This window comes from Ranitomeya variabilis, chromosome 2 (genome assembly GCF_051348905.1).
Source record: "Ranitomeya variabilis isolate aRanVar5 chromosome 2, aRanVar5.hap1, whole genome shotgun sequence".
NCBI classification, from domain to species: domain Eukaryota; kingdom Metazoa; phylum Chordata; class Amphibia; order Anura; family Dendrobatidae; genus Ranitomeya; species Ranitomeya variabilis.
The window spans coordinates 283,624,355-283,637,656 of record NC_135233.1 but is presented as its reverse complement, the minus strand read 5'-3'; the positions used below and the strand labels follow the sequence as shown (position 1 = coordinate 283,637,656).

The following is a 13,302-nucleotide window of genomic DNA, read 5'->3' as shown; positions in this document are numbered from 1 at the left end:
ATGGAAATCCAAGTCGCTTCTATTAAACCTGTGTGACCAACTTTTTACTATTGAGGCTGCCTATGCAGCATCAATAGTAAAAAGATCCAATGTTAAAAATAATACCAAAAAATAAAAAATCGTTATATACTCACCGTCCGTCGGCCCCCCCATCCAGAACCGGCCTTTACCGCTCCTCGCGACGCTCCGGTGACCGCTCCATGCATTGCGGTCTCACAAGATGATGACGTGGCGGTCTCGCGAGACCACTACGTCATCATCTCGCGAGACCGCAATACACCACGCGAGCAATCAGCGACATTGGCGCGGGATTTAAATCCCGCTTCGCTGATTGCTCGCGCCCAGCTGACATTGGCGTGGGATTTGAATCCCGCTTCGCAGATTGCCTATGCAGCTTCAATAGTAAACAGATGTAATGTTAAAAATAATAAAAAAACAAAAAACCTGCTATTCTCACCTTCCGTAGTCCGACGATGCGCTCGCGCCGGCCGCCATCTGCGGTTCCCAGAGATGCATTGCGAAATTACCCAGAAGACTTAGCGGTCTCGCGAGACCGCTAAGTCATCTGGGTAATTTCGTAATGCATCCTGTGAACAGAAGATGGCGGCAGCCGCGCTTCTCGGCACAGCTTTGCTGGATCTCAGGGGGTGAGTATATAACTATTTGTTATTTTAATTATTTTTTTTTAACAGGGATATGGTGCCCACTCTGCTAAATACTGCGTGGGCTGTGTTATACACCGCGTGGCTGCTATATACTACGTAGGCTGTGTGATATACTGCGTGGGCTATGCTATATACTGCGTGGCCTGTGTTATATACTGCGTGGCCTGTGTTATATACTGCGTGGCCTGTGTTATATACTGCGTGGCCTGTGTTATATACTGCGTGGCCTGTGTTATATACTGCGTGGCCTGTGTTATATACTGCGTGGCCTGTGTTATATACTGCGTGGCCTGTGTTATATACTGCGTGGCCTGTGTTATATACTGCGTGGCCTGTGTTATATAGTACGTGGGCTGTGTTATAGTACGTGGGCTGTGTTATATAGTACGTGGGCTGTGCTATATACTACGTGGGCTGTGCTATATACTAAGTGGGCTGTGCTATATACTAAGTGGGCTGTGTTATATGCTACTTGGCCTGTGTTATATACTACGTGGCCTGTGTTATATACTGCGTGGCTGCTATATACTACGTGGCCTGTTATATACTGCGTGGCTGCTATATACTGCGTGGCCTGTTATATAGTACGTGGGCTGTGTTTATATACTCCGTTGGCTGTGTTATATACTGCGTGGCCTGTGTTATATACTGCGTGGCCTGTTATATACTGCGTGGCTGCTATTTGCTGCGTGGCCTGTGTTATATACTACATGAGGTCTGGTATTGTCCTGCATTAGAAGGAACCCAGGGCCAACCGCGCCAGCATATGGTCTCACAAGGGGTCTGAGGATCTCATCTCAGGTACCTAATGGCAGTCAGCCTACCTCTGGTGAGCACATGGAGGGCTGTGCGGCCCTCCAAAGAAATGCCACCCCACACCATTACTAACCCACTGCCAAACCGGTTATGCTGAAGGATGTTGCAGGCAGCAGATCGCTCTCCACGGCGTCTCCAGATTGTCATGTCTGTCACATGTGCTCAGTGTGAACCTGCTTTCATCTGTGAAGAGCACAGGGTGCTAGTGGCGAATTTACAAATCCTGGTGTTCTGTGGCATATGCCAAGCATCCTGCACGGTGTTGGGCTGTGAGCACAACCCCCATCTGTGGACCTCAAGCTTGACAAAGGCTCAGGAGGAGCCGATACGTTGCCCAGGATGAGTGGGGCAGAATAAAGTTTTTTTTCACTTTTTTTCCACCTGAAACAATTGGAGTGCTGCCTTCATTTTTTTTCTTCTGTTTAGTTTGGCAAGTATTGGACTGTTTGCCTACAGACCTGGCACCCACTGTGAATTAATGTGCTGTTCCTTTTTTACTATTCTGTAATGCTGTAGATAAGCCCCAGATGTAACCTGAAAGATAAGAAAAACAGGATAGATTATACTCACCCAGGGGCGGTCCCGGTGCGGTCCGGTCCAATGGGTGTCGCGATCTGGCTCCAGCGCCTCCCATCTGCACACAATGACATCCTCTTCTTTGCTTCCTGCTGCGGCTCCTGCGCAGGCATACTTTATCTGCCCTGTTGAGGGCAGAGCAAAGTACTGCAGTGCACAGGCGCCGGGAAAGGTCAGAGAGGCCCTGCGCACTGCAGTACTTTGCGCTGCCCTCAACAAAGAATAGGATGTCATCGTATGAAGATGGGAGGCGCTGGACCCGAATCGCACCATCGGACCGGACTGCACCGGGACCGCCCCGGGTGAGTATAATCTAACTTGTTTTTCTGATCTTTCAGGTTACATCTGGGGCTTATCTACAGCATTACAGAATGCTGTAGATAAGCCCCTGATGCCGGTGGCCGCAGCTTATAGGCGAATTTTGGGGTGACAGATTCCCTTTATTGTGGTGCACACAGAGACACACTGCAAAAATTGAGTCAACTCCCCTTTTTATGTGGTTTCAGGTGGGATTTTCATATTGCTCACACCTGTTACTTTCCACAGGTGAGTTTGAACGAGCATTACATGCTTGAAACAAAATTGTTTACCCACATTTTTGGAAAGGAGTCAACAATTGTGTCTGGTCCATTTTAGTTTTTTTTTTTGTGGAATTATGTCTTTTGTCTTTTTCTAATACACACAAAGGAAATAAACATGTATAACAAAACTTGTAATTGCAATAATTTCTATATTACAGGTCAATGCTTTCATATTCACAATGACTATGCAGCTACAGCACCTTCCTATGGCAATTGAATCTTTTGACTTACTAGTCTGAGTAACACTACCGACTGTACTGTAGTACAGTACAACACAATTTATAATTTGGCCTTTTTCTGTCTCTAGGTGGAATGAGCTGTGCGCTCTGACCTCCTATCCCTACACTGTACAAGCCTATTAATAATCATAATAATATATTTATTATTATTAAAATAGCACTCCAAGCCTTCTCCCACGCTGCATCAATCCTCTGGAATGCTCTACCCCAAGATAATAGGACCATCCACAATTTGCATAGTTTAGGCGCTCCCTCAAAACACATTTGTTCAGAGCGGCCTATCACGTTCAATAATCAAAGTAATTTTATGTTTGTGTGTGTGTGTAGCCCATTCACTACTTCCATCTATCCCCCACCCCCTGAAGATGGCTGGACCATCATTGTAGATACATCATTGTAAATATACACCTGTACTTTGTGTCTCCCCCACCTCATTGTAGATTGTAAGCTCTCACGAGCAGGGGCGGCTTATTGTGCTTTAATTATTGTATTGTTAATGTTGTTTCTTATGACTGTTGTGTTTGAAACTGTTAACATATTCCGCAGCACTTCACAGTTTGGCGCTATATAAATAAAGATTATTATTAGCACTGCTTGGTGGTCCATTGACTATTTTATGCTGGTTGTGATAGACCCCCACCATCCCCGGTTGGCTACGCTAAACCATGTGATCTGATACCTTCAGGGAATTATGGGAAATGCCATTTGGCTTCGCTTGATATTATTTGCCCACAATCTGACTCTTAAGCACTGTGTGAAAAGGAGTCGGGAGTTTTTTTTGTTTGTTTTTTTGCCAGTCTGTGCAAATATGATCACAAACTGTTCAACTCTGCTGGGAACTGTGAATTTCAGGAAAGCTGACTCGCAGTCAATTCTCTGCTGAGCAATTCAATCATCTATTCATAGTACTTTCAACCCCTCTGAGATCTCAGACAGTGCTACCCTTTCTATATACTTAATTATGAATAGGTTGCAGACCTTCTAGCTATAAACTGAATTGGGGTAGGCATTCCAGAAGAGGAAGAAGGCGTGAGTAAAGACTTGCATGATGAGATTAGAATGGTAATGGGAAGGTCGTCACTAGTATGTTGCATGGTATGGGTAGTACTTATGAATTTGAAGATTAAGGTGAGGATTTTTAATTGGACAGTGCTGCGACTTAAGGGATGAGAAGTATTGTCTGCAGACCATAAAAGAAGGTGCCAACAAGTCTAACTGGAATATTCCCCATGCTTGGCTCGCACTATCATTTTGATGGTCTCCTATGTAACACATGGGAAATGTTTATGGGATGGTGAGCAAGAGGGTAGTCAGTGAGGTTAAAATATTAGGAAAGTCAAGGTGTATTTTAATTCTTGCCAGGGCCAGATCGGGTGAATTATCCTACCGTGTCAACTGCTCCGACTTCATGGGTAAGCCCTGTGGACAAAGATACAAGCAACCCTGGAAGAAGGGAGTGGACACCAAGAAGATGGCAAGAACGAGAGATGGATAAAATCAGAAGCCAGGACTTTAATAACTTCAAGCTGTGAGTATTTTTGGACTTTATAAGCGGTGATACAATTTAAAAGGAACCAGCATAGTCATTATTTCCTCATGTATTCTAGTACTACAAACTAAACAGAAGGCAATCATCTGATTGTGACATGGGGAAAAATAGATTTGCAAAAATGTTAAAAAATAAATAAATTTAAAAAAATATATATATAGTAACTTTTATTTTTTTAAAAAAGGTTTAACACAAAAACATGATTGAAATACACATCATATTCTGGTTAAACAATTTTTATTTAACTAAAAAAAATAGAAACTTTGCAATGTTCCCACTGGTCATAGTGTGAAAACTGTATTATGCTTCTTGTTGTTAATATTATTTTTTCATACAAATGGGGACAGCGATGATAATGCATGTAAAGCGCTGTGGAATATGATGGCGCTATATAAGAAGAGCATTCTAAATATCCACCACTCACAATCTGTGATGTCATAGCTGACTCTACCTCCCCCCTATTGCTGCTAATATACAGGTTGATTTCCTAAAACTGGAAGTATGAGCCTAGAAAAGCCTCCAGTGGATAATGTAAACATTGAAAATTTTCTCTTTTATTTTGATACAGATTGTGATGGGAAAAAAACTTTTGCAGAACCATTTTTTTTTTTTAAATGCATGAAACCACACCTAAACCTGATTTAGTTTGAAGCAGCTACACCAAAATTGGTGGAACTGGGGACCAGTTGGGACAGGGCGTGGCTACACCCGCCTGCCATAATTGGCAAATGTGCTGGTGTTTCAGAATTACTACCCCAGTTCCGTTAGAGTGGCAAGTCCCATGCCACAGGAGATGCGCCAAATTCCTTACGTGTCATGTGCTTCAAATTGCCTCTTCAAAGAGGACTAGAAATCTAGCGCCACCTATAGGAAGTAGCAATCCTACAAGTCAGTATCGGGCCTCTAACGAGTCTTGTCACATGACTTGGGATTAAAGCCAAACCATAATTTCTGTTTGCCTCTACAGCATGAAGGTAGCGCTAGGACACTAAAGCTGGCTGAATAAAGTGATCCGGCCAGGTTCAGAGCTGGGCAAATTCGTGCAACTTGCCTAAGGAGCCGGCAACCTAAATAATGTGCTGTAACTTTTGGCACTAAAATCCCTCATAATTTATGACTTTTAGTAAGAAGTAAATTTTGAAGTTGCTTAATTTTACAAGAACTTTGCCGTTTTAATCATTTAATGAACATGAGTCACAACCCCTTTAATAATTAGCCAGGCTGTCGCTAATTTGTATGTAGAGTAAGTTCATAGAATATTTAAATATTAATATCCATGCTTTAGAAAGTTTCACTTTATTAGGAACTTTATCACTAAGCAACCGAGCTTGGGTAGAGATGTTAACGGTGTAGCTGAATTTCCTTGTGTTTTTTGAATTTTTCAGGAAAGGAGAACAACAACCTGTAAATTTCAACCGTGTAAGAAGCTATGATTATGACCGCAGGTATCAGCGCAGTCGTGAGCTCAGCTGGGAGAAAGAAGAGAAACCCCATGGGGAGCATCGGCATAGAGAAAGGGAGGAGAGCGGCAAGCATAAATCTTCCCGGAGGTATGTTCCTCTCCCAGATGTCTAGGTTGTGACACCCTCTCAGCTATTTTTGATGCAATCAAAATTGTGCAGCCCCGGGTACAGTACAGGTATGGTGGCCCACTCTCTGCCCTCCATTATACTGTGGTCTGTGGCAGTTTGGTAGTACAGTGGCTTCTTCAGAGGTCAGCATTTTTGCCTGTGTGTATTTAGTTTTCTCCTTACACAGCACACACACGTTATATTTGATGGTGCTTTTCACGTGCCCTAGTCTGGTCCATCTTGCAGTCGAGAGGACTCCAAGTGGTTCCTTGTTGAATAATTGAAAATGTCTCCTTGATGTTTTCTGCAGTCTTCTCGGTTGGTTAAATGTGTTTTCTAGGTTCAGCACATTGTCTAACTAAGGCTACGTTCACACTAGTCCGTCGGGAACGGGCCGTCGCAAACCGTCGGCCCGACGTGCCGACGGACAGTGTGTTAATTAAGCACAGTGGGGGCAGCGGATGCAGCTTTTCGGGGAGGAGGGGGCGGAGTTCCGGCCGCACATGCGCGGTCAGAAATGGCGGACACGACGCACAAAAAAAGTTACATGTAACGTTTTTTGTGCCGACAGTCCGCCAAAACATGACGCAACCGTCGCACGATGGTTGCGACGTGTGGCACTCCGTCACAATGCGTCGCGATGTATAAGTCTATGGAGAAAAAACACTGCACTGCAGAGGGGGAAATTCACATGTCTGTAACATATGACATGCTGTGGATTCTTGTAGGGTTGTTCCCATCTTTATACACGAGGTTTGTTGGATTTTTTTCTTGTAAAAATTGACCTTTTACACTTACTCCTTATTAAAATTTGCAGCCATTCTTGAGATGGTACCATATTTTTTGGTTGTTTAAAGTTCTTTGTGTAGGAGCCCGACTACCACTGAAATTTACCTTGTAAGCCCTGCACTGAAGCTGGGCGAGATTGTGAAATAAGAGTGCACGCCAGCGAGAACGCCAGCTTAACAGCAGTGCTGGAAAGCTCAATAGAAAAGAGCTCGATAGCACTGCACATGTTTGGCCACTGCTGTTAGTAAAATAAAGAACTTGGCCCTCAGCTTAGTGTGTCATTGCAAAAGGAGTTTTTATTATTTTTGCAGTCTGTAAACGTTTCGGTCTTATCTAGACATTCATCAGTCTGCAGTTAAACAAAAAACAGTAAAGGACTAAAATAAATAAAGCAAAATACAAGTCCTCATACAAAATAGAGAAGCAATATCAGCATCTCATATATATATATATATATATATATATATATATATATATATCTATATATCTATATCATAGTGACATAGCGGATGAGCATACAGAACCCGTGATTATCCATAACAATAGTGATAAAGTAGCAGAGAGAGGGGGAAGCGGGAGGAGGAGCGAGGAGACCTACCCGACTGCTTGTCGCAGAAAGAATATGGTGTAAAATTGTATACAATTGCTTTATTTATTTTTGTCCTTTACTGTTTTATGTTTAACTGCAGACTGATGAATGAGTGCCAAGTTCTTTATTTTACTGCACATTGATTTTGGTAACCTACTTGGGCACCTCACGGTAGTGCCATGCTATACTTCACATTAAGTGGCCACTGCTGTTAGACCGCATTGGTGGTCGTTCACATAAGCAACGAGCTGTATACAAACAAAAAGTGTTTCATCTCAATGACCAAATATTTTAATAAACGGTAAATTGCAAAAGCGCTTTTTTTAAAAGCACTATCTAACAATATCCATCTATGAAGATTGGAATAAACCACAGATCTACTCAAAGTGGTTGTCCGGTCCAAATCAATAAGTCTACAGTCACTCTGTGTGACTGCAAACTTATGAATCCCCCCAGCGCACGCATTGTGCACTGTGGTTATTTGCCGGTTTCTGAGCCAGGGCCAGATGGCATATATGAGTTATATATTTCCGGCCAGGTCCCGTCTAGTGGGTATGACCTCGCTCCATACACTTGTATTGAGCAAGGCCGCACGCGGTCTGGTGACGCGACCTGCCAGTGGTCGTGGCCAACTTGAGCGTGCGGCTGCGCTCCATACAAGTGTATGGCAGCAAAGCCGCGCCCTTTACACATCTTCTGCCCGGGAGCAAGGCAAAAGAGTCACAGTGGGCCCCTTTAACACATACCAAGAGTCATAAAAATGCACAGATATGGCAGAGAAATATATGTATAATACAATGCCAAAGATTTCACTTCTTACATTACGAGTGATATCTATTGTAAGTTATACAATAGCTCAGAAACCAGTGAATCATCGTAGCGCACATTGCGTGTGTTGGGGGGGGGGGGGGGGGTTTCAAAAGCCTGCAGTTACACATTGTGATGGCAAACTTTTCATTTTAGACTGGACAGTATAGTCCTCCAGACAGGATTATGGGCACCACATAGTCATCCAGACAGGTTTATGCGCACTACAGTCCTCCATTAAAAAAAAAAAATAAAATACTCACCTTTCCCTGTTCCCCCCACTGCTCTGGTCTCTTCGGCGTCTCCTCACTCTCTGCACTGCTCAGCACAGAGGGCGCACTGATACCTCACAGAGTGTCAGAAGATGCTGAAGAGACCGGATCAGCGAGGAACAGGGTAAAGTGAGCATTTGAGGGTGGGTGCCCCCGTTTGTCCAGGGCCTCGACCCTTGCTCGGGTGCGCCAGGCGGTGACACCGGCCCTGCCCAAGAATATGTATAACGCATACATACCTGCCGGTCCCGGGTCAGAAACCGGTGAATCCCCACACTGGACAACCCCTTTAAGGCAGTGAATACTTATTCTAGCAATGTAAAACACCACAGATTTTTTTGTAAACTAATACACAGCAAAGGATCTGTTGTGTTTTCACATCAAGGGAACTTGACCTTTAATTCATAAAGTCTCCAAGGTCTTTGAAGGACCAGTTTTAGAAAAGTGGGGCCCTGGGTAAAAGTTTAAAATGGGGCCCCAGATGTTCACACATTGCTCCATCACACCAAAATATTTTGGTTGTATTTACATGCGCTGATTACAGGCCGCTAAACGAGTGTTTGTTTCTCGACCTCTTTACAGTGACTGAGGAACAATGAAGAAGACAGAACGAGCACTAAGTAGATAATTCTGTCCCCATACAGTATCATGTTATCAGCAGCAGATCTGTTGCTTTCATCAGGCGATGTGCTGCTGAGAACAATGATTTTTTTTCTGGCATAAATAATCCAATCACTTGGTGAATATGCAGCATTTTGCTTGTTTAGTATAATACACCCCATAGCCCCCCACATAGTATAATGCGCCCCATAGTCCTCTATATAGTATAATACACTCCTCATAGTCCTCCATGTAGTACAATGCAATCCCCTTTGTTTAAAGCACTCCATAGTTCTTCATATAGTATAATGCACTCCCCATAATCTGATATAATGTAGAGTAGAATGCAGCCCCCATTTTGTATTATGCACCCCATAGTACTGCAGTATTATGGCCACCACTTACTCACTGATATAAAAAAATACTATACTCGCCTCTCCTCCTCATTCCCCCGCAGCTCTGGTTTCTGCAGAGCATCTCAGCAGCTCCACCGTCTGGCTCACAGCATGGTGCACAATGGAGTGCTGCGTCAGACACAGAGGGGAATGATGGGGGATGGAGCAGCATTTATGATACCGATACAGTTGAATGGGGGTAGGTGGGTTCGGCGCTGGTGGCGGGCCCCCCTGACTCACGGGCCCCATAGTGGCAGGGGGAGCAGGGGCCCTGGGCAGCTGCCTAGTCTTCCTGCCCCTAATGCCGGCCCTGGGTCTTTTGAATGTTCACTTCCTAGTAAATGACAGGAAGCATTCTTTACTTCAAGAAATTCTGTTTCTGGTAACTTGATTATAACTCACAGGTACAGGTAATGATTATCTGTGAGGGATTATCTGGCCACTTGGTGACACTATCCTGGAACTTAAAAGGGTCTATACATTTCTCATGTATGGTTGCCCTACATGATGCCCTCCTATTTTCTGCTTGCTACCTATTATTCTCAGAACGTCGTTCCTTTCCTCCTGCTTCCAAGATGGCCACCACAGTGGCATGGGGAGGGAAGTTGTAAGTCTAAACCATGTCTACCCAGCAGTGTGGGATAAGAAAGGCCGGGAAGGCATGGTTTAGCTGCATGGCTGTACTCCCTATGCCACTGTAGCAGCAATCTTGGAAGCCTGAGGAAAATGGAGGTCACTAGGCTGGGTTATTTTCCTTGAGAAATGTATAATCACTTTTCAGTGCCAGGGAGGGTTGCTTAATGCTTTTTTTTTAAAAGGTAAAAAGTTCACAGAATGCTATAAATACTCGCCTTGTGCTCCTGTTCTGACCCTGTAAGAATGGCATATACCTGCTGTAACCAACTGCTGCCCACAGGAGTGACAATTGATTGCCTGCAGCAGTCACATCCCTGCCCAATTCCAGAAGGAAGTAGAGACCAAGGAGAGATTAGAATGAGTGCAGGTGTCTATGTATCACATCACTTATTTTATTATTTACATCTTTGGGTGGCCACCAACCCTTTTAAATATATCCTAGAGTTGAGCAAAAAGATTTGCAGGATCCTAGTCCAGCAACCACATTTCTGATATACAGGAATTAGGAATTTCCAAAACTAGCAGTAAGTTATGTAGTTATGTTTCTGTTCAAAATTTAAGGACACCTCAAAGTCTTCTACTATACACAATGCTGTGTTTGATGAGGGAGCCATATATACAGTGCTTTGAAAAAGTATTCGTACTCTGAGCTTTTCCACATTTTTTTTGCATGTTACATCTAAAAGCTTAAATCTTTGCCACAACTTTATCCCTGACCTGTCTGTTGTGTTCCATGATTTTAATGATGCTCTTTAATCTTTAATGTTCTCAAACAAACCTCCGAGGACTTCACAGAACAGCTGTAGTTATATTGAGAATAAATTACACACGGGTGGGCACAATTTACTAATTATGTGACTTCTGGAGGCAATTGGTCATTCAGTTATTTAGGATTTTATTAATGGGTCTCTGACTACAGGGGGCTGAATACAAATGCACCTCACAATTTTCAGATTTATATTTTTAATTTTTTAAATATTTAGAAAACTTTGAATCATTTCTTACACTTCACAAATTCTACTTTGTGTTGGTTTATCCCATAACATTTAAGTTTGTGGGTGTAACATGGAAAATATCTTTGGGTATGAATACTTTACTAAGGTACTGTATGTGAATTACGGTATGTAATCGGAATCTCTGTTCAGCCGTTACTAAACACCTGGTTTCCAATTGTATTACAAAAAAAGATGCATTTGCAATGTCATTTTGTAAGGAATGTATAACAAGTATTTTTTACTAATAAAGCCAGATTTTATGCCTTTTAGATGCAGGGTTGTCTTTTTAAAAAATGTTTTCCTTCTAAGGGAAAACACAAAATCAAATGGTGCTGTTATTTACTCTTCACTGGGTCCATTGCTTCCTTTATGCTGCTGTTCTGACCTTTTTGTGACGTGTAAAATGCACATAACCGATGTACCAGTCCACATTGTAACCGATTACTGGGCTCGGCTATGTGCATCTGCAGAGCTGCTTAGCGCAGAGATTGGCTGCAGTAGTCATATGTGCAGTACATGTGACATCACTACTGCAGCCTATCAAAGACTGAACCAGCAATGGAGAGGAAGAACTGGACCCAGGGAGGACGAGTAGCCGAACCACTTGTTTTATAGATCTTTAAGCCCTGTGGAAAAATAACATGTTAAAATGGGCAACCTCTCTAAGCAACTCATTTTCTGCTGATTTTTTATTTTTTTCCATTTTGAATGTTCAGGAATTGCTAAAATATAACTTTACATTTAGGAAGCAGGACAGTGAGGAACGAGAGTCACATCGCAGACACAAGCGCAAGAAGACCAAACGGTCCAAAGAGCAGAGTGTGGATGATGACCCAAAAATAAGAGTAAATCGGCACAACCTCAAAGAGAAAACTAAATCTACTGCACGGCTAGATAGTGACTGAGACGATAAGCGAGCAGGCAGTGCTTTCACCATTGTGTAGCCTTTGTTTATCCAGGTGCTTTACATGGCGGTGTCACCACACCTACTGATAGTAAGTGTATCGGCTAATATACCGTTTGTGGTGATAAGATCCTATGGATATTAATACGGATTTTGGAGGTTTGCAAAGCTGTCAAAATGTAAGCTTCTAATATCAGTGGTAACTGAATATCACATAACATTATCTCCTGTTGTCTTATTCGACAGATACTCATTCTTAAACCAAAGGTGGTTGTGGCTTTGTATGACAAATGAGAGGCTGATTTATCAGTTGATGTGGTTGGAAGGTGCCCACACAGCTTGGTCATGGCTGCTTGCTGTTGAGATGACTAATAATGAAATGATGGTCTGGATGGATATTGATGCACCTATTAGTTTGTATACCACCTTATTACCAAAATGAGTGGATCTGAAATCTAATAATTACAAATTCTGTGAAACTGATGCGAGAGGAATACGTAAAAGTTGATTTCGATCAGCGGGATAACAAGGGCAGTCATGAGTTCATAACTTCAAATTGGACCATAAAATGGTTTGATGAAGGAGACTGATAACTGCAGTCCACACATAAATTAAACTAGATTTACCTTTTCCAAGGATGTGCTCACTGTGCAATATTAAATGACCGCCAATGGCCATCCTGCTTAATGATCGGCAGTTGTCTGTCTGTTTTACACAAGACGGCCCGGCTTTAGATACGCAACAAACTAACGGACCTTGTGCTTCTGGGAATTATTTTGTGCAGCCCAAAAGATTATTTCACTCGAAGGAACATTTTGGTTGTTCTGTGTGTGATCAGCAGACTGATTAGATAGAACAATTATGTAACAAGCATTCCTCTCCTGTCGCATAAACTGATCGGACAGCTCAGTAGGTTCATAAAAGGCTGTCAGTTTGCGTTATTAGATACGGGGTCAGTCCAGAAATTGCTGCATGTACCCGGACGTTAAATGCGAATGTGCGCATGTGGCCTTGACTACAGGTTATATTAAATACTCTTATGGTCATTGCATTCCTGAGGACTTGCACATAAGCCCTTTATTCTGTAAAGCTGTAGTCACAATTATGTTGCAGGGGACAATTTCATCAGATCTGATGGGGACAATATTGCCTGACCTCGTCAGTGCAATCAGTCATACACTATGTTCCAAATTATTATGCAAATGATATTTTTCTCGGATTTTCCTAAATGGTCGGTCCAAATGAGTAAGTCTAATAAGTCATCACCCTTTAGAGTATACATCGAATTTTATTGAAGAAACCTCCCAATGATAACAGT

At 42.8% G+C, this 13,302-nt stretch overlaps 1 protein-coding gene across 2 annotated transcripts in view; it reads left to right on the top strand.

Moving 5' to 3' along the window:
- LOC143805591 (uncharacterized) overlaps nucleotides 1–13,302 on the top strand; it is a 60,345-nt gene extending 47,043 nt beyond the window's left edge. Inside the window, exons 13-15 of one of the 2 annotated variants that reach the window (XM_077285095.1) lie at nucleotides 4,240–4,405; nucleotides 5,812–5,976; nucleotides 11,826–13,302. In XM_077285095.1, coding sequence (XP_077141210.1) covers nucleotides 4,240–4,405; nucleotides 5,812–5,976; nucleotides 11,826–11,985 — 491 coding nt within the window. In that variant the 3' untranslated portion in view covers nucleotides 11,986–13,302. The remainder of the gene's footprint in view (nucleotides 1–4,239; nucleotides 4,406–5,811; nucleotides 5,977–11,825) is intronic. The other variant, XM_077285096.1, reaches the window with a different exon arrangement.